Source organism: Mercurialis annua, linkage group LG6 (genome assembly GCF_937616625.2).
Source record: "Mercurialis annua linkage group LG6, ddMerAnnu1.2, whole genome shotgun sequence".
NCBI lineage: Eukaryota > Viridiplantae > Streptophyta > Magnoliopsida > Malpighiales > Euphorbiaceae > Mercurialis > Mercurialis annua.
In genome coordinates, this window is record NC_065575.1 from 14,239,404 (window position 1) to 14,253,242 (window position 13,839).

The 13,839-nt window shown below is 35.6% G+C and overlaps 3 protein-coding genes across 7 annotated transcripts; 2 read left to right on the forward strand and 1 right to left on the reverse strand.

Annotated features, from left to right (window-relative positions):
- The first annotated feature begins 566 nt into the window (after positions 1-566).
- On the forward strand, positions 567-2,591 carry LOC126687624 (protein HOTHEAD-like). Its single transcript, XM_050382181.2, has 3 exons — positions 567-621; positions 1,062-1,631; positions 1,703-2,591. The coding sequence occupies exons 1-3, from the start codon at positions 567-569 to the stop codon at positions 2,533-2,535; spliced, it is 1,458 nt and encodes a 485-aa protein (XP_050238138.1). The 3' UTR covers positions 2,536-2,591.
- Positions 2,592-2,790: 199 nt separating this feature from the next.
- On the forward strand, positions 2,791-3,654 carry LOC126653433 (protein DMP8-like). Its single transcript, XM_050347328.2, has one exon. The coding sequence runs from the start codon at positions 2,831-2,833 to the stop codon at positions 3,506-3,508; it is 678 nt and encodes a 225-aa protein (XP_050203285.1). The 5' UTR covers positions 2,791-2,830; the 3' UTR covers positions 3,509-3,654.
- A 471-nt stretch (positions 3,655-4,125) lies between these two features.
- On the reverse strand, positions 4,126-9,133 carry LOC126686971 (beta-1,3-galactosyltransferase GALT1). 5 transcript variants are annotated; one of them, XM_050381293.2, is made up of 8 exons: positions 8,877-9,133; positions 6,639-7,745; positions 6,086-6,315; positions 5,717-5,998; positions 5,472-5,600; positions 5,219-5,398; positions 4,689-4,796; positions 4,126-4,597 (listed from the first exon to the last, which is right to left on the reverse strand). In XM_050381293.2, exons 2-8 carry the CDS (start codon positions 7,396-7,398, stop codon positions 4,382-4,384), a joined length of 1,905 nt encoding a protein of 634 aa, XP_050237250.1. In that variant the 5' UTR covers positions 7,399-7,745; positions 8,877-9,133; the 3' UTR covers positions 4,126-4,381. The 5 variants fall into 5 exon arrangements, with proteins under 5 accessions (XP_050237250.1, XP_050237251.1, XP_050237254.1 ...); XM_050381294.2 differs by having other exon boundaries at positions 6,639-7,775; XM_050381297.2 differs by lacking the exon at positions 8,877-9,133 and adding an exon at positions 7,992-8,114.
- Positions 9,134-13,839: the final 4,706 nt, after the last annotated feature.

Genomic DNA, 13,839 nt, shown 5'->3' on the forward strand with positions numbered 1-13,839 from the left:
AAGTACTAATTATAGTATGTCGGCAAACCTTATTGGCATAAAGCCATGTTTCGGATTCCTTGACAGCAGTTGGAAGAGGTTTCTGATCAGTAAGGGCAGAAGCCACGCCGTGCATATCAAGAACAGTAAAGATTCTTTCCTGCCAGCGCCTGAAGTTTTCACCATCAAAGACTTGAATCTTTGAGATGTCTGGGAACGGCTTTGCATAAGGTACAGCAGTCAGCATAGGTGGCGTAGGAACGCCGGTGGAAACAGCCACAGTAGGTGGCGCATCGTTTTTGTGACCATCAGCACCCTCAGTAGTTGACATAGTTAAATATACTTTTAGATTGTTAGCTAATACAGCGAATTAACAAAGAAACAGTAGCTCGAGGCGTGAGAATTTTTCACTGGCCTAAAAGTATATTTCGCCGTTAAGCTTATACCCCAGGATACATCGAGTTCTTCAACTTATATGAAGTTGGAACAGAAGTAGCAGTGAACAAAATATTTGATACGATTTTCGTATCCCACTAATCCAGCCATGATCTGATTTGTATTTTAAATTTGTAATTAACAAGTAAAAAATGAATGTAGACATAAAAGAGGTTAAGTTAAATAAAACCGAAAATGTTAGTGGAGGTTCCTTAATCAAAACGTGGTTAATTAAATGAAAACGTTTTAATTAAACTCAGATAATAAAACTTAGTCAAAGTTTGTTCCGGATTTGTAGGCTTCAACCAAAATAATTTTACATATGCTAAAATAGGCCCTTCTCATATAAGGCTTTTATTATTATTAAATAAATAATAAAACCGGGTTGCAAAAAGTTTAGTCAAGCCTCGGACAAGCCCACTTGACTTTCATCCCGAACCCCAACCCACAAGCCTACTCCGAAGAGGGGGGGGGGGGGCGCGCGAGCCCATTGCTTCCCCTTCAACACAATTATTAGCCTATAATGCCTTAACCATTATAAACACAAAAGAAAGGCTCTACACTTCCCATGTGGGATTTGTGTAGTTTTGAAATAACACAAAAAGCCAAAATAAGAATAAGACAAGTTAAAACAATTTTTACAACAGGCACTGCAGGTTGTTCCCTGGCTGCAACTCTTTCGGAGAGGTTCTCAGTGCTTGTGGTGGAACGAGGCCGCTCGCCTTATGAAAATCCTTCCATACTAAATAAGATGTACAATACTTACTTACTTCTCGAAACTGATGAGTTTTCATCGGTGGCTCAAAGCTTCACCTCTGAGGATGGCGTTCCGAATGTCAGAGGGCGAGTGCTGGGAGGATCTTCTGTGATAAATGGTGCATTCTACGGCAGAGCTAGTGATGATTATATTCGAAGGATTGGTCGGTGGGATGAACAACTGGTGAAACAAGCTTATGAGTGGGTGGAATCCAGAATTATTTCCGAACCTGTGCTTACCCCTTGGCAGTCTGTTCTTGAATTAGGCCTGCTTGAATCAGGATTTCTTCCCAATAATGGGTTTACCTATGAGCATATTGAGGGAACCAAGATTGGTGGGAATATCTATGACAAATATAATATAAGGCACCCCTCGTCTGATCTTCTGGGAGCAGGGAATCCGAAAAATATCACTGTTCTTTTGAACGCAACGGTAAAGAGCATCATCTTCCATGGAAACGGTATGTAAATGTATATAAATATGTTACCGATAGTTATTGGATAATCAATCTGATAATCGGTTCTTGTACAGAAAATGAGAGGATAGCTCGTGGCGTTCGGTTCATCAAGAGTGACGGCAGTACAGATAAAATTTATGAAGCGTACATCAACCAGCCACACGAATCGGATCCTTGGGGAGATGTTATATTATCAGCAGGAGCCTTAGGAAGTCCTCAGATACTAATGTTAAGTGGCATCGGACCGAAAGAGCATCTTCAGAATTTCAACATCCCAGTGGTGCAGGACCTGAAAGGAGTCGGCCGAGAGATGAGAGACATGCCCACTATGACCTTATTAACAGAAAATCCACTCATGGAGACACCTCAAGTGGCAGGCATTAGCAAAGATTTCAAATTTGTTGTAGAAGCAATCCTCAAACTAGGTAGCTCCAATGAAGTGCTGACAAGTGTAGGCGGCAAGGTCGCATTTATAGAATCCACAGGGTGGCTAAAATTGAACAGCACGGATCCTAGGCGAAATCCTATTGTGAAATTCAACTACTTATCAAAGGAAAAAGACTTGGATGATTGTGCAACGCTAGTTCAGTTGCTGCGAAAAATATCAAGGTCTAAGTCTGTCGTTACGTTCCTGAGGAATGAACAACTCCCTGATCTGACAGGTTCCGCGAGTCCTCCAAACCCGAGAGAGTTGTGCAGGAACAATGTGACCACATTTTATCACTATTGTGGAGGTTGTACCGTTGGATCGGTTGTTGACAGTGACTACAAAGTGTATGGAGTAAAGAATTTGAGAGTGATCGATGGGTCAACTTTCTTACAATCACCAGGCACAAACCCACAAGCTACCGTGTTAATGCTCGGAAGGTATCAGGGCATCAAAATCCTGAAGAGCAGGGAGAATTAAACACTTCTAAAATTAATTATCAAAAATAACTCTTGTGATATGATCATATGATTGTCCTTGGGAAACTTCTATTTTAAAAAAATAATAATAAAAATAATTACTTATTATATATTTTTTCTTTAAATAATAGCAAATAAAAATCAGATAAGTGTAATGACGGCGAATGGGTATATATTATCAGAAAGCAGTTACTTATTACCGTTTGGAAATTCAAATTAGTGACAGTTTTTTTAAAACCTGTATAAAAAGCCACAACCACATCTTCTAAAATCATTCGTCTTCTACAAAACAAAAAATGGAGCAAATTGGTGAGGACATAGGAATAAAAATCTACACAGCATCTCCAAGAAATAATGAAAATCACCAAACAACCACACCATTCTCATCATCTTCCATACCACCACCGGAAAACTCGAAAGAACCGGGGAGAAAAAGGAGAGCAGTGGCAAAAGGAGTGCAGAACACTCTTTCGAAAACATCGATGCTCGTAAATTTCCTTCCGACAGGAACGCTTTTAACCTTCGAAATGGTTCTTCCGACAGTAATCAAGAACGGGGAGTGCAGTACTCATGTTTCTGTTCTTATGCTGCTTCTCCTTCTTGGCCTCTGCGCCGTTTCGTGCTTCTTCTTTCACTTCACCGACAGTTTCAAAGGCCCGGATGGGAAAGTGTACTACGGATTTGTTACTCCGAAGGGATTGGCTGTTTTTAAACCTGGCCTCGGAGTAGAAGTGCCTAAGGATGAGAGGTATAAAGTGGGATTGACCGACTTTGTTCATGCTATGATGTCGGTCATGGTTTTTGCTGCGATCGCGTTGTCGGATCATCGGGTGACTAATTGTTTGTTTCCTGGATATGTGGAAGAGATGACTCAAGTTATGGAAAGTTTCCCTATTATGGTTGGTGTTGTGTGCAGTGGATTGTTTCTTGTGTTCCCTAATACTCGTTATGGTATAGGTTGTATGTCTACTTAATTAGATTTCATTTTTTTTTTTTTTGCCAAAATTAGATTTCATTTTAGTTTCTTGTCTTTGAAGTTAATTTGTCGATTGTTGTTAGTTTTCATTTGTTTAAGGATTATGTTTCTCCATGTATTATTGTTGTTTGATTCATGTGTTAATATGTAATTGTTGAATTCATATTTTCTTTTTTTTGTAGATGTATTAGTTGAATTTGTATATTTTATGGGTTAAACTGTGTTGGTATGTAAACAAGACAATCTTTTTACGAAATTCTTCTTCTCAGCCCCCAGAATTTGGAGGCATTAGATCAGAAACAGAGAGGGCGTGCACCCAATAAAATAAAAAATAATTGATTGGTTCATAAATTATAAACTCTTCAACAATAATTGGTTTGGTACAATTTTTAAGTTTAAAAAAACCAAAATATCAAAAAAAAAAACAAAATAAATAGGTTTTTCGAAAAATAATATTGTGTTCTAATAGCATAAATAGATAACATAAATTTTAAAATCAAAAACCGAAGCAATTTGTTATTTAAATTAATTAATTAATTTTTCATTTTCACAACCAAGCCAAACCAAAAAATTAATGAAGGCAAGCTTTTTATAAGCGTGAAGTTGAGGCATGAATTAATAGAAAGAATGCATGTTGATTGAGAGGGTAAAAGAATTGATGATTGATTTGTATAGCCTACTACTACTACTACATAGATTCTATACAAGTGTACTATCTCATCTAATCACCAAGCCTGGTGATGTATAATTATACAATAGTAAACATCTACTCTACTAATGCTAATTAAACTATCTCTCCGAGTAATCAGTATCCGCGCACTCCGGGTCAAGATCATCTCAAAAACTGGTTAACGTCTCGTGTGAATTAAGCTTATCGATCACCACCACAACATTTAGGACCATTTCCGTCTTGAAGTTTCTGCCACAGACAAAGCATCTCCCTAGGACCTTGATAATGAGCTACCGTATAACCGTCTGTGCACCCTTCATTATGTATCTTCTCATCCTTTTCATAACTAACTTTCAAACCTTCCTTTTTCATCTCCCATATCCAGATCCCCATTGCAACATCTTCTAGCTTAAAAATCTGTATATCATATTTTTAGCAATTTCAAACTGATAATTTGAGTGCACAACCTTGCCTAGTGGAAGAAATAAATGTGCAATTAGTGTTATACCTTTAAACGACCTTCTCTGTATCTCCGATAAACTTGCTTCGCAATGTCTTGGGATACCACGTAGCCTGGACCATGTGCCCATGGTGGGTATTTCTCTTCAGGCCATTCCTTTTAAAAAAGATGGAACAAATGATAAGAAACAGACTCACAATTAACTATACATAAATAAAAGTGATTGTTCATCAAATCAAATGGTAATAACATTAAGCACCATTATACGAAAGACAAGCTGAATTTAATTAGTATAAGTTGAAGGTCCAATTTCCAATTTGCAAGCACAACACAACACATTACAGCAGGAAATACATATATATTTTATAATATCCACTGATTTAGAGCCTATTAAGTATCTGTGCTCTTTCACGATATCCATTCAAGACAATGGATAATATGTGCGAGGCTTCGATGAGTAGATAGAATCACAACAGATATACCATTTACAACATGAGTGGACAGAACCACAACACTCTAATGGGTTTTATTTTTCCTCTCAATATATACTTTTCTGATTATGAGGACTAGAGAATTACCTCGGGGCTTATATACCATTTACTGTCAGGATTCCGATGAGGTTGAGAATCAGAGTTGATCAGTCCATAAAGCAGGCCATGACTCATTTTAGTCCTCTTCAAAGAAGCTAGCACTTCATCCACTCGAACAAATGCATCATCATCAGTCTTCATGACATAATTTGCTGATGCAACCTCTGTCTGTTTAAGACAAGATGTCAGCCTGTATACGGGTTCATCCGCCTGTATGTCTTAAAAAGAAAGCAGAGTTTACCCCAAAAATGCAGATGGCTAAAGTTTTCCAGGTGATCAGGTTGTAATAATCCACAAAAGGCATAAGCTGTATATCTCCATATGTTTGAGCTTCACTCCAAAGTTCCTCATTCACTAATTGATTTTTATGCTGCAATACACCCTAAAATTTGTAAGCAATGCAGCAAATAAGACTGTTCAACTACATTATTACACTTTCTGAACACTTCTATATAGCTTAAACTGGATTTCTGAATGAAAACTCACCAAACCAACAAAAAAACGCACTGCTACCACGCCTGACCGAACTGCAGCATACTGCATCCAAGTTCTGCGAACAGCCATTCTGCGTCTAAAATTGTTAGCTGTAGAGAAAACACCAATAAAGAGATGTGGCGGTCTTTTTGGTGAGAGAGGAGCTGATTTAAGTAATTCTAAGTCAATTGCATGTTCTGAATCCTCAGACGTAGGCAGACCACTGGCCACAACAGATATTAACTGCAAGTCTCCAGATATCCTAACTTCACTAACCAGCCACGGCTCCAAGGTCTGATTGGACAAGAATCCAAAGAAAATTTACTAAAATAAACCAGGAAAATTATAAAAATACCATAAACAGAAATGTTGGGTAAGTACCTCGCGATATGCAAAAGATGTTATGTGCTTTCCATCAACTGTTGTCTGGATTCCCTCTGTTCCTACTCTAAGCGTTGCAACAGAGAGATAACCTTGCTTAAAAGGAAAATATCTTCTGTTTCTATATCCCTCTTGAACCATTGCAGACCTTCTTGAACCTTTGGAATCCCTGCTAGATACACGAGTACCATTTCTCCCCACTATCTTGTTACATTGATCCAAGTCATCAACTGGAAAACAAAACTAATGTACATGTCACCTCATTTTGGAGCAAAAACATTGAAATATAAAATATGCTACAGAAAAGCGGAAAACCATTGCTTTTTTTCGAACATATGGATCGCTACTTAAACATGAGCCTAACTTGCAAAATAAAAAAAATAAAATAAAAAATTGCACAGGTATAACACATGATTGACCCAGGAAAGTATCGCAGTTGCTGTCCATGGGTCAGAAGACAGAATTAATATCAGTACTAAGAGATACAAAACCAAATGACTAACATATACCGCAAAATGTTTAATCAAAAATAAAAATGCAGCATCTATTTTACCTTTCTTATTCTTTTCAGGAGTAGGAGATGGGCAACGCTCCTCATCACCCCAATCACGTGCTACAGTCCATGTGTTTTGAACTATTACTGGATCCTCAGTTACTTTATCACCATGAAGCCTAACATTATAATGCAAAATTATGGGTGGATCAGGCTCCCCAGGAAGAGCTTCCCCAGTTAAGTCGATTTTAAAATTTCCAAGAAGACCATTTGGAATGCCTATAATTGTAATTGAAGAACCCTGCGTCATGCCACAAGGAAGCCGCAGCTTAAAGCCATTGCTCTCAAGGGCTGTGGCATTTACTTTGTTAAGAAAATAAGGGCATTGCTTCTCTCTTGCTCCTCCATTTAAACTTTCATTTACATTGCCATGTCTTTCCTCTTCAACTGAAGCCATAAGGTTATTCCATGCACTCCCAGCTTCCCTAATGGCATCTACTCCATTTGGTAAGAGCTGAGCTTGATCTATCAAGTGTTTCAGTAGATTCCATGTCTGCAAAGATACTTCTTCTTCACTGGAAAAATTCCTCTGAGCAAACAAACTGAAGATTATGGTATCAATGGAAATCACTTGAGTAGAATTCCCTGGACGTTTAGTAGTTGATGGAAGTGTCAATTGCACCCATTGAAGAGGATTAGTACCATTAGAGAAAGCACTCGTCACATAACTTTCCCCGGTAGGATCTTTCATGAGTCCATACCTCAGAACCAGCAACATAAACAAGGATGCAATCAGAACACCACCATACCATCTTTTCATATTTCTTATTATCAAGATGCATCAATATATGGAATCCTGAATTCTGTCCAGACTGAGCTTAAGGAAACCGATACCCGCCAATCGCTGATTGACATGTGAATAATGAAGAAATTCTTTAGTAACTATTTTTGCATAGAAAATACAGTGATTAACATGCCAAAAAGAAGAAACAATAATCAACTCCGCCAACAAAACAGAACCCCTTTCCTCGGTCAGCTATCTAACAGACCCAACTACTAAAGTCCGATATTACAAGTTCCTGCTGTGGATAGCAACTTATATATCCTAACTTAATGGCAACTCTACTGCGCCACGTCTCTGCTTAATGCCCTTGCAAGACTGTGAAGCTGAATCAACATTTCAAATCCCTTAATACACTGTCAGAAAAAGTGAAAAAACAATTATAAAACACAATGTTCACAGCTAAAGATCAAACAAGCATGAAACAGGGTCAAAACGATTCACCAAAATCATATCACTCAATACAGCAATTAAAACAAACGAAAACCCGGTAGATACTGATGCCGATACATCACTAAACATTTCACAGAAAGTTACCACCTAACCACAAAACAGGATAAAACAATACTCACAGAAAGCTATCTCCTAACCGCAAAACAAGATTAAAATATTTCTCAACTTCACTTCAAAGAATTTATCAAGTAAAACACAAGCAAATGAAATAAGCAATAAGAATCACAAATTTGTTTTCAAATAGAAATTAAAAAATTGACCATGTCGTTGGTAAACAATTCCCAAGTGAAAAGAAAATTCAAAGTTGAATATGTTATTCCAAGAAGCTCATCTGAAGGAGTAAATTTAGTCAATGCCGACCACAGCCCGTAACAAAAGGGTCAAATTAGGAAAAAAAAACGATCATTAATTAACTCAAAATAATCCTATCAACGGCTGTGCAGCTTCCATATGTGACTAAACAAGCACACCAAAGCCATAAATTATACACTCTAAAAATTCAAAAATGACTTCACTTCATTAATTATAAGAAGCGTATAACATTATTTTAACACTCCCACTTTATCATAAAAAAAAAAAGTTGATTATTATACAATTAATCACAACAACTTCTAGAATATAAATTTGTCCGAGAAAATTCTCCATAAAATTCAACACGCAATTCTCTGGTGAAGAAACTTGAGGAAACGCAGTCGTTTAAGCTACACTAGAATTTTCTCAAGAAAGTCAACACGTAATCTATTTATTTTTTTGACACGGCAACATTAGTACACGCAGACGAATATATTTGTGTAGATTCCATGATTGATAGCATCAAAATGCGATTAAACTATTTTTCTTTTAAATGCGCATAAACAAACTACAATAATATATTAAAAAACCCCATTTAATTACTACTAAGCTGGCTTTGAAATCTAGTATTCGAAAATTTGGAAGTTTGGAGAAGCATTGGAAGCAAAAGAAGAAATAAAAAAGGAAATGAGAGAGATCCAAGTAGAAATCACCTGAATCTAAGAGAAGCAGCACTTGAACTGCTGCAAAAAGTGTGAGAAAAGTAACGGAAAGTTTGAAGAAGACCGACCTTTCTAAATCCGTCACAACGGAGATCTGAGTGGGTTATTTGGAGAAGAAAAAGAGTAGTAAAATGTTGGTGGTGGTGTCTTCTAGATTGGCAAAATAGAAAAAGAAATGTGTATTTATTATTGAAAACCGATGTTGAAGAAAATAGCAGGAGTGAAGTTTGGTTTCTTTGACTACTATCTTCTTGACCAATCATACTTAGCCGCGACTTTTTACATCCATTTTTTCAAAAACGTTACATTATTTTATGTCTGATTTTTTTTAGAGGAAATTTTTTAAACTATCTTTTTTTTTAACTTTACATCATTTTTATTTTTAAATATATTTTCAGATTATAATTTTTTTTACCAACAATATCTTTTTTTAAAATATTTTTTATCGTATTTTCATTGCAACTATGATATTTTTTTATAAGGGATAACTATAAAAATACTTAAAAATCACTTAACTTACAAAAAATACGAATTTAGTCAAAAAAAATCACTTCTACCTAAAAACTGAATTTTTTACATAATTTACGTAATTTTTTACTATAAAAAAATACATATTTATTACATCTCTGATATATCTCTAATACAGTACGTAAAAAATAAAAACATATTTTGTATTTTTGTAAATTTTTTAGGTATCAAATGTAAACTTTGGTGGGAAGTATGTATTTTTAAAAAAATTCCCGTTTTTTAGAATTTTTTTGTAATTTTTTTAAAGTATAATTATAGTGTTTTTATAGTATAACTATGGTGTATATGATAGTGTAACTATAGTGCTTTTTAGTGTATACCACAAAAACACTGCAAATACACTAAAAAATATAAATACACCAGAAGTACAGTATAACGTAACTAAAACATAAAAATAATGCAAATACACGATAAATTAATTCATTTTTATAAAATCAGTAGCATTAATTTAAAAAAACAAATCTATAAACAAGAAAATGACGAAATAATTATATGAATAATTAAATAATTTTATAAACAAAAAAGATATATAATAATATATTTACAAAATATTTAAATCAGCACAAAAAATCTAAAACATTACAAAAAAATCTAAAACGATGTCGAGGAATCCATAGTGCGAATAGAATAGACGAACGAAAAAATGCGAACAGAAGATAGCGGACAAGACGAACGAAAAAACTGACTGGAAGAGACGAGAAATCCACTAAAGTAGACGACCGGAAGAGATTAACGAAAAACCAATCGGAAGAGACGAATAGAAAAGAAGAAAACAAAAGGAGAAAACTTTCAGAGAAAGAGATGTAGAGAGAGAGAGAGAAGAGAGAGTGTTGGCTGTAAATTTTTAACATAAAATGAGAGAGGCTGGTATATATATCGTAGGATATTTTTAAAAATATATTTGTTGTTAGTGTAGAGTAAAAAGTTGTAAAAACAAATAGTGTAAAAAAATGGTAAATACTTTTTAAAATAGTGTATTTGAAACAAAAAATCTATTTTTTTAGTCTTTTATCTTTCATATTTGCATTTCGTATTTTTTGTTATCTTTCAACTTTTTCAATCACCAAAACATTAAAAGATAAAAAAATTCACTTAGTATATACGTGTGTGTGTGTGTGTGTGTGTATATATATATATACACGTATATAAGCAGAGCGGAGTTTGGGGGCTGCTCGTCCAGACTTATGACTTACTTCGGATTTGGAACTTTTTTTAAATAAATGAAGTCGCCACCTAACTAAGTTAAGAAATATCTTTTATGTCGACTGAGTAGATCTCTCATACTTATGGGAGAGACCACCTTACACCGAACCTAAAGAACGGGTTGATGGGGTTGTACTTGACTTATCGACGACATCGTATTTACATGACATATTCGGTCATCTCATCTTAATCAGACATGCAGTCCATAGGATAATGTGTTGTATAATATAAACAAGTATGAAAAGCGGTAAATCATGTGAGACGCGCACATGATTCGATATGAACTGACATATGAAACATGTAGCATATACTGCTAAACATACATCTAATTCTTGTAGTTTCCTTTATATAGCATATAGAGGTCAGTCTTTAGTCATTTTGCATGCACAACATAAAGCCTAAAAATGGATGTATATGTGATATTGATTTTATTTTAAGTCGTCTAGGTGATTTGCTGAATTTAGAGCTAAGTTAACGTGATTAAGTTTATTAGCCTATTAATATTTAGATCTTGACATGCTTTTGAAAAGCAATTAAACATTGCTAGCATACACAATTAGCAGTTTGATATACATACAAGATTAGAAATACTAAGCCTTGTAGACTTGGAGTGTCTCGCACTCGTCTGTCATTTGGCAGTCTGTTCGGTCGGAATCAAGACTCGGTCATAGCATGGAAGTTCGTCGTCTCGTCGATATGGATCCACTGGTTTAAACCGGTATCGATTTCAAGTTCAAACGAATCCAGAATAGCATCTAGAATATTCTGGTCTCTGGCGGGCTTGGGCTTCAGGGCCCGTTTGGCTTGGGAGATTATAAAATAAGGCTTTTGTAATTCCCTATTGCGTATGAAAAACCGGGTTTTTGGGTTTGAATCAAAAGATTAAACTCATTGAATGTGGAATAAAAGATATAAAAAGAGTTCAAGGGATAGAGAAATGAACACAAGGATTTAGACTGGTTCGTATCACAAATCTATCTTACTCCACTACTTAATTAAAGATTGCGATTTAGAATCTATTAAATGAGATTCACAAGAAGTTTTCCAAGCTAGCTTCAAAGTTAGTGCTTTATAGCTAAACACCAACTATGAAATTTTCTCAAAGTTAAACTCTAACTTACAATGATTAGGAATTTACAAGCTTACTCCAAAACTACAACAAACAAAGATTGATTTAAAGATACGAGTTTGTTTTTTCAAGGTTTGTAGATCATTAACCTTGAAACATTGAATTTATAACCAAAGCAATCCCCAAGCAAGAGCACAAATAAACAAAAACATCTTTATGTAATACCCAGTACATTTGGCGTTGCCGGAATTGACAATTTGACATTTTTCCGATAACCCGAGCTAGTAGGACGAAGAATATCAAAATAATTAGATAGACAAGACCTGAGTAGGTCGGTTTTAAGAATTCGAATACAGAAAGTTTTGTATTAGAATTTATTTAAAAGATAAAATTTGGGACTAAATGGAACAGTAAGAGAAGTTGTAAAAATAAATTTAGGTCCTAAATTGGTAAATAACAAGTTAACTCTCGGGAATTGCAATTAAAATATTATCGACGGAAATTAGAAATTATGAATTAGTATTATTTATTTGGATATAAGTAATACGTACGTAATTGAGTTAAAGTGAATAATTAACTGTTTGGTTAAAAGGATAAGTTTGAAAGAGAAATGGTTTAAGTTAAAGAAGTGAAGGACTAAAGTGGGTAATTAGCCATAATATATATAGAAAACCATTCATATTAAGTAAGAATAAGAAGAAGAATCAGAGAAGATGAGAAGAGAAGAAGAAAATGATGATCAACATCGATCCGTCGCCGTTTCGCCGTTTCTCGTCCGAATCGAGTGATTCTTGCGCCAATCTTTCGGAAATTCGATTCTCTACCAATTAATCCATTCAAATCAAGGTAAGATTGATGTTTTGGTTGCTGAAATTGAGAGTTATAGGGCTGTTATGTTGAGTTCGAATCGAACTAATCGTAACCACGTTGTTTTGACGTTTTTGATGATTATTGAGTTGGATTTTGTGTTATATTGATGTAGAAGCATGTCAGAATGAGTTTGGGGTGTCAGAACCATGTCGAGGCAACATTTAGAGCTGTTTAGGGGTGTCTAACGACGTGAGACATAGTATCGCGACGCGATCGAATTTGCAATTGACATAATTTCTTCGTTCGGACTAGTAATTGAGCAATTCTCGTTGCGTTGGAAAGAGGAAAGGATTGTCTATCATCCTAGAGCATCAAACTAAGGTAATATTCAGTGTTTGGTGGCTGTAAGTAAGGTTTTAGTTGCTTCCTAGGTTTTGAATCGAGCGGTTTCATTGAATTCGCGTATTCGATTCGTTTTAAGAGTTTTTACTACGTTTATGATTGTTTGGGATGTCATTTTTATGTTGGATACATGTTAGAAGGTCGAACACACGTTTGAAACACGTTGTATCAGATTAGAGGTCGGAGGTCACGTCCTCACAACGTGAGGGGGTGCCTGGCGACGTGAGGGGGTGCCTGGCGACGTGAGAGGGTGACTCACGACGTGAGGAAGATCCTCACGTCCTGCCAGGACCCTTCCCGTACCAATTTTAGGTCATTCGTGACCCGATGTTCTGAAGTTCGATGCTTAGTGTTTTGAGTTGTTTGAAGTTTACGGACTTCAATTTGATGAAATTTGGACATAGAACATAAAGAATATGATTAGGGTTTTGATACCAAGTTTACGTTTATAAATTAAACGTACGTATGATTTGAATAGGAAACTGATGTATCGACGAGCTACTAGACCGACGAGCTAGAATAGCTAAGGGATCGAACGACGCATAGAACTTATGTTCGTGGGGTTATGATATTACATTTTGGATAGCGGTCATTGTGAGTTGCACTTTACCTTTGTGTATTATTACGCAATAACTAGTTTTTATATTATAAGTATGATATTAAACTACATCGCATGTATTAGTATATTATCGATTATATAGATTGTGAAAACTAGTATATGATACGGGGGAACGAGCTACCTATTGGGCGTCAATAGGCTGTGTGATCACCAGCGTTCGGGTAAGTCTTAGCAAGTAGAATTAGACTAATTTATTGTGATGTGATACGAGGTCAGCTTGGTTGAATTATCATGCGGCCTATATCTAGTGAGTCGCCTTGGTTTAATTATCCCGGGACTCCGTTGTATAGTTGGATTAAAGATGGTATGAGGCGTAATGGTTG

What these genes read in the sequence shown, in the direction of transcription:
- LOC126687624 (XM_050382181.2), top strand. Translation starts at nt 567, where the DNA reads ATGAATGTAGACATAAAAGAGGTTAAGTTAAATAAAACCGAAAATGTT. An exon ending in AACCGAAAATGTTAGTGGAG is followed by an intron (nt 622 to 1,061) that starts GTTCCTTAATCA and finishes TTTTTACAACAG; the next exon opens with GCACTGCAGGTTGTTCCCTG. An exon ending in CATCATCTTCCATGGAAACG is followed by an intron (nt 1,632 to 1,702) that starts GTATGTAAATGT and finishes GTTCTTGTACAG; the next exon opens with AAAATGAGAGGATAGCTCGT.
- LOC126653433 (XM_050347328.2), top strand. Translation starts at nt 2,831, where the DNA reads ATGGAGCAAATTGGTGAGGACATAGGAATAAAAATCTACACAGCATCT.
- LOC126686971 (XM_050381293.2), bottom strand. Translation starts at nt 7,398, where the DNA reads ATGAAAAGATGGTATGGTGGTGTTCTGATTGCATCCTTGTTTATGTTG. An exon ending in TGCGTTTTTTTGTTGGTTTG is followed by an intron (nt 5,601 to 5,716) that starts GTGAGTTTTCAT and finishes GGTGTATTGCAG; the next exon opens with CATAAAAATCAATTAGTGAA. An exon ending in ACAGAGAAGGTCGTTTAAAG is followed by an intron (nt 4,598 to 4,688) that starts GTATAACACTAA and finishes TATGATATACAG; the next exon opens with ATTTTTAAGCTAGAAGATGT.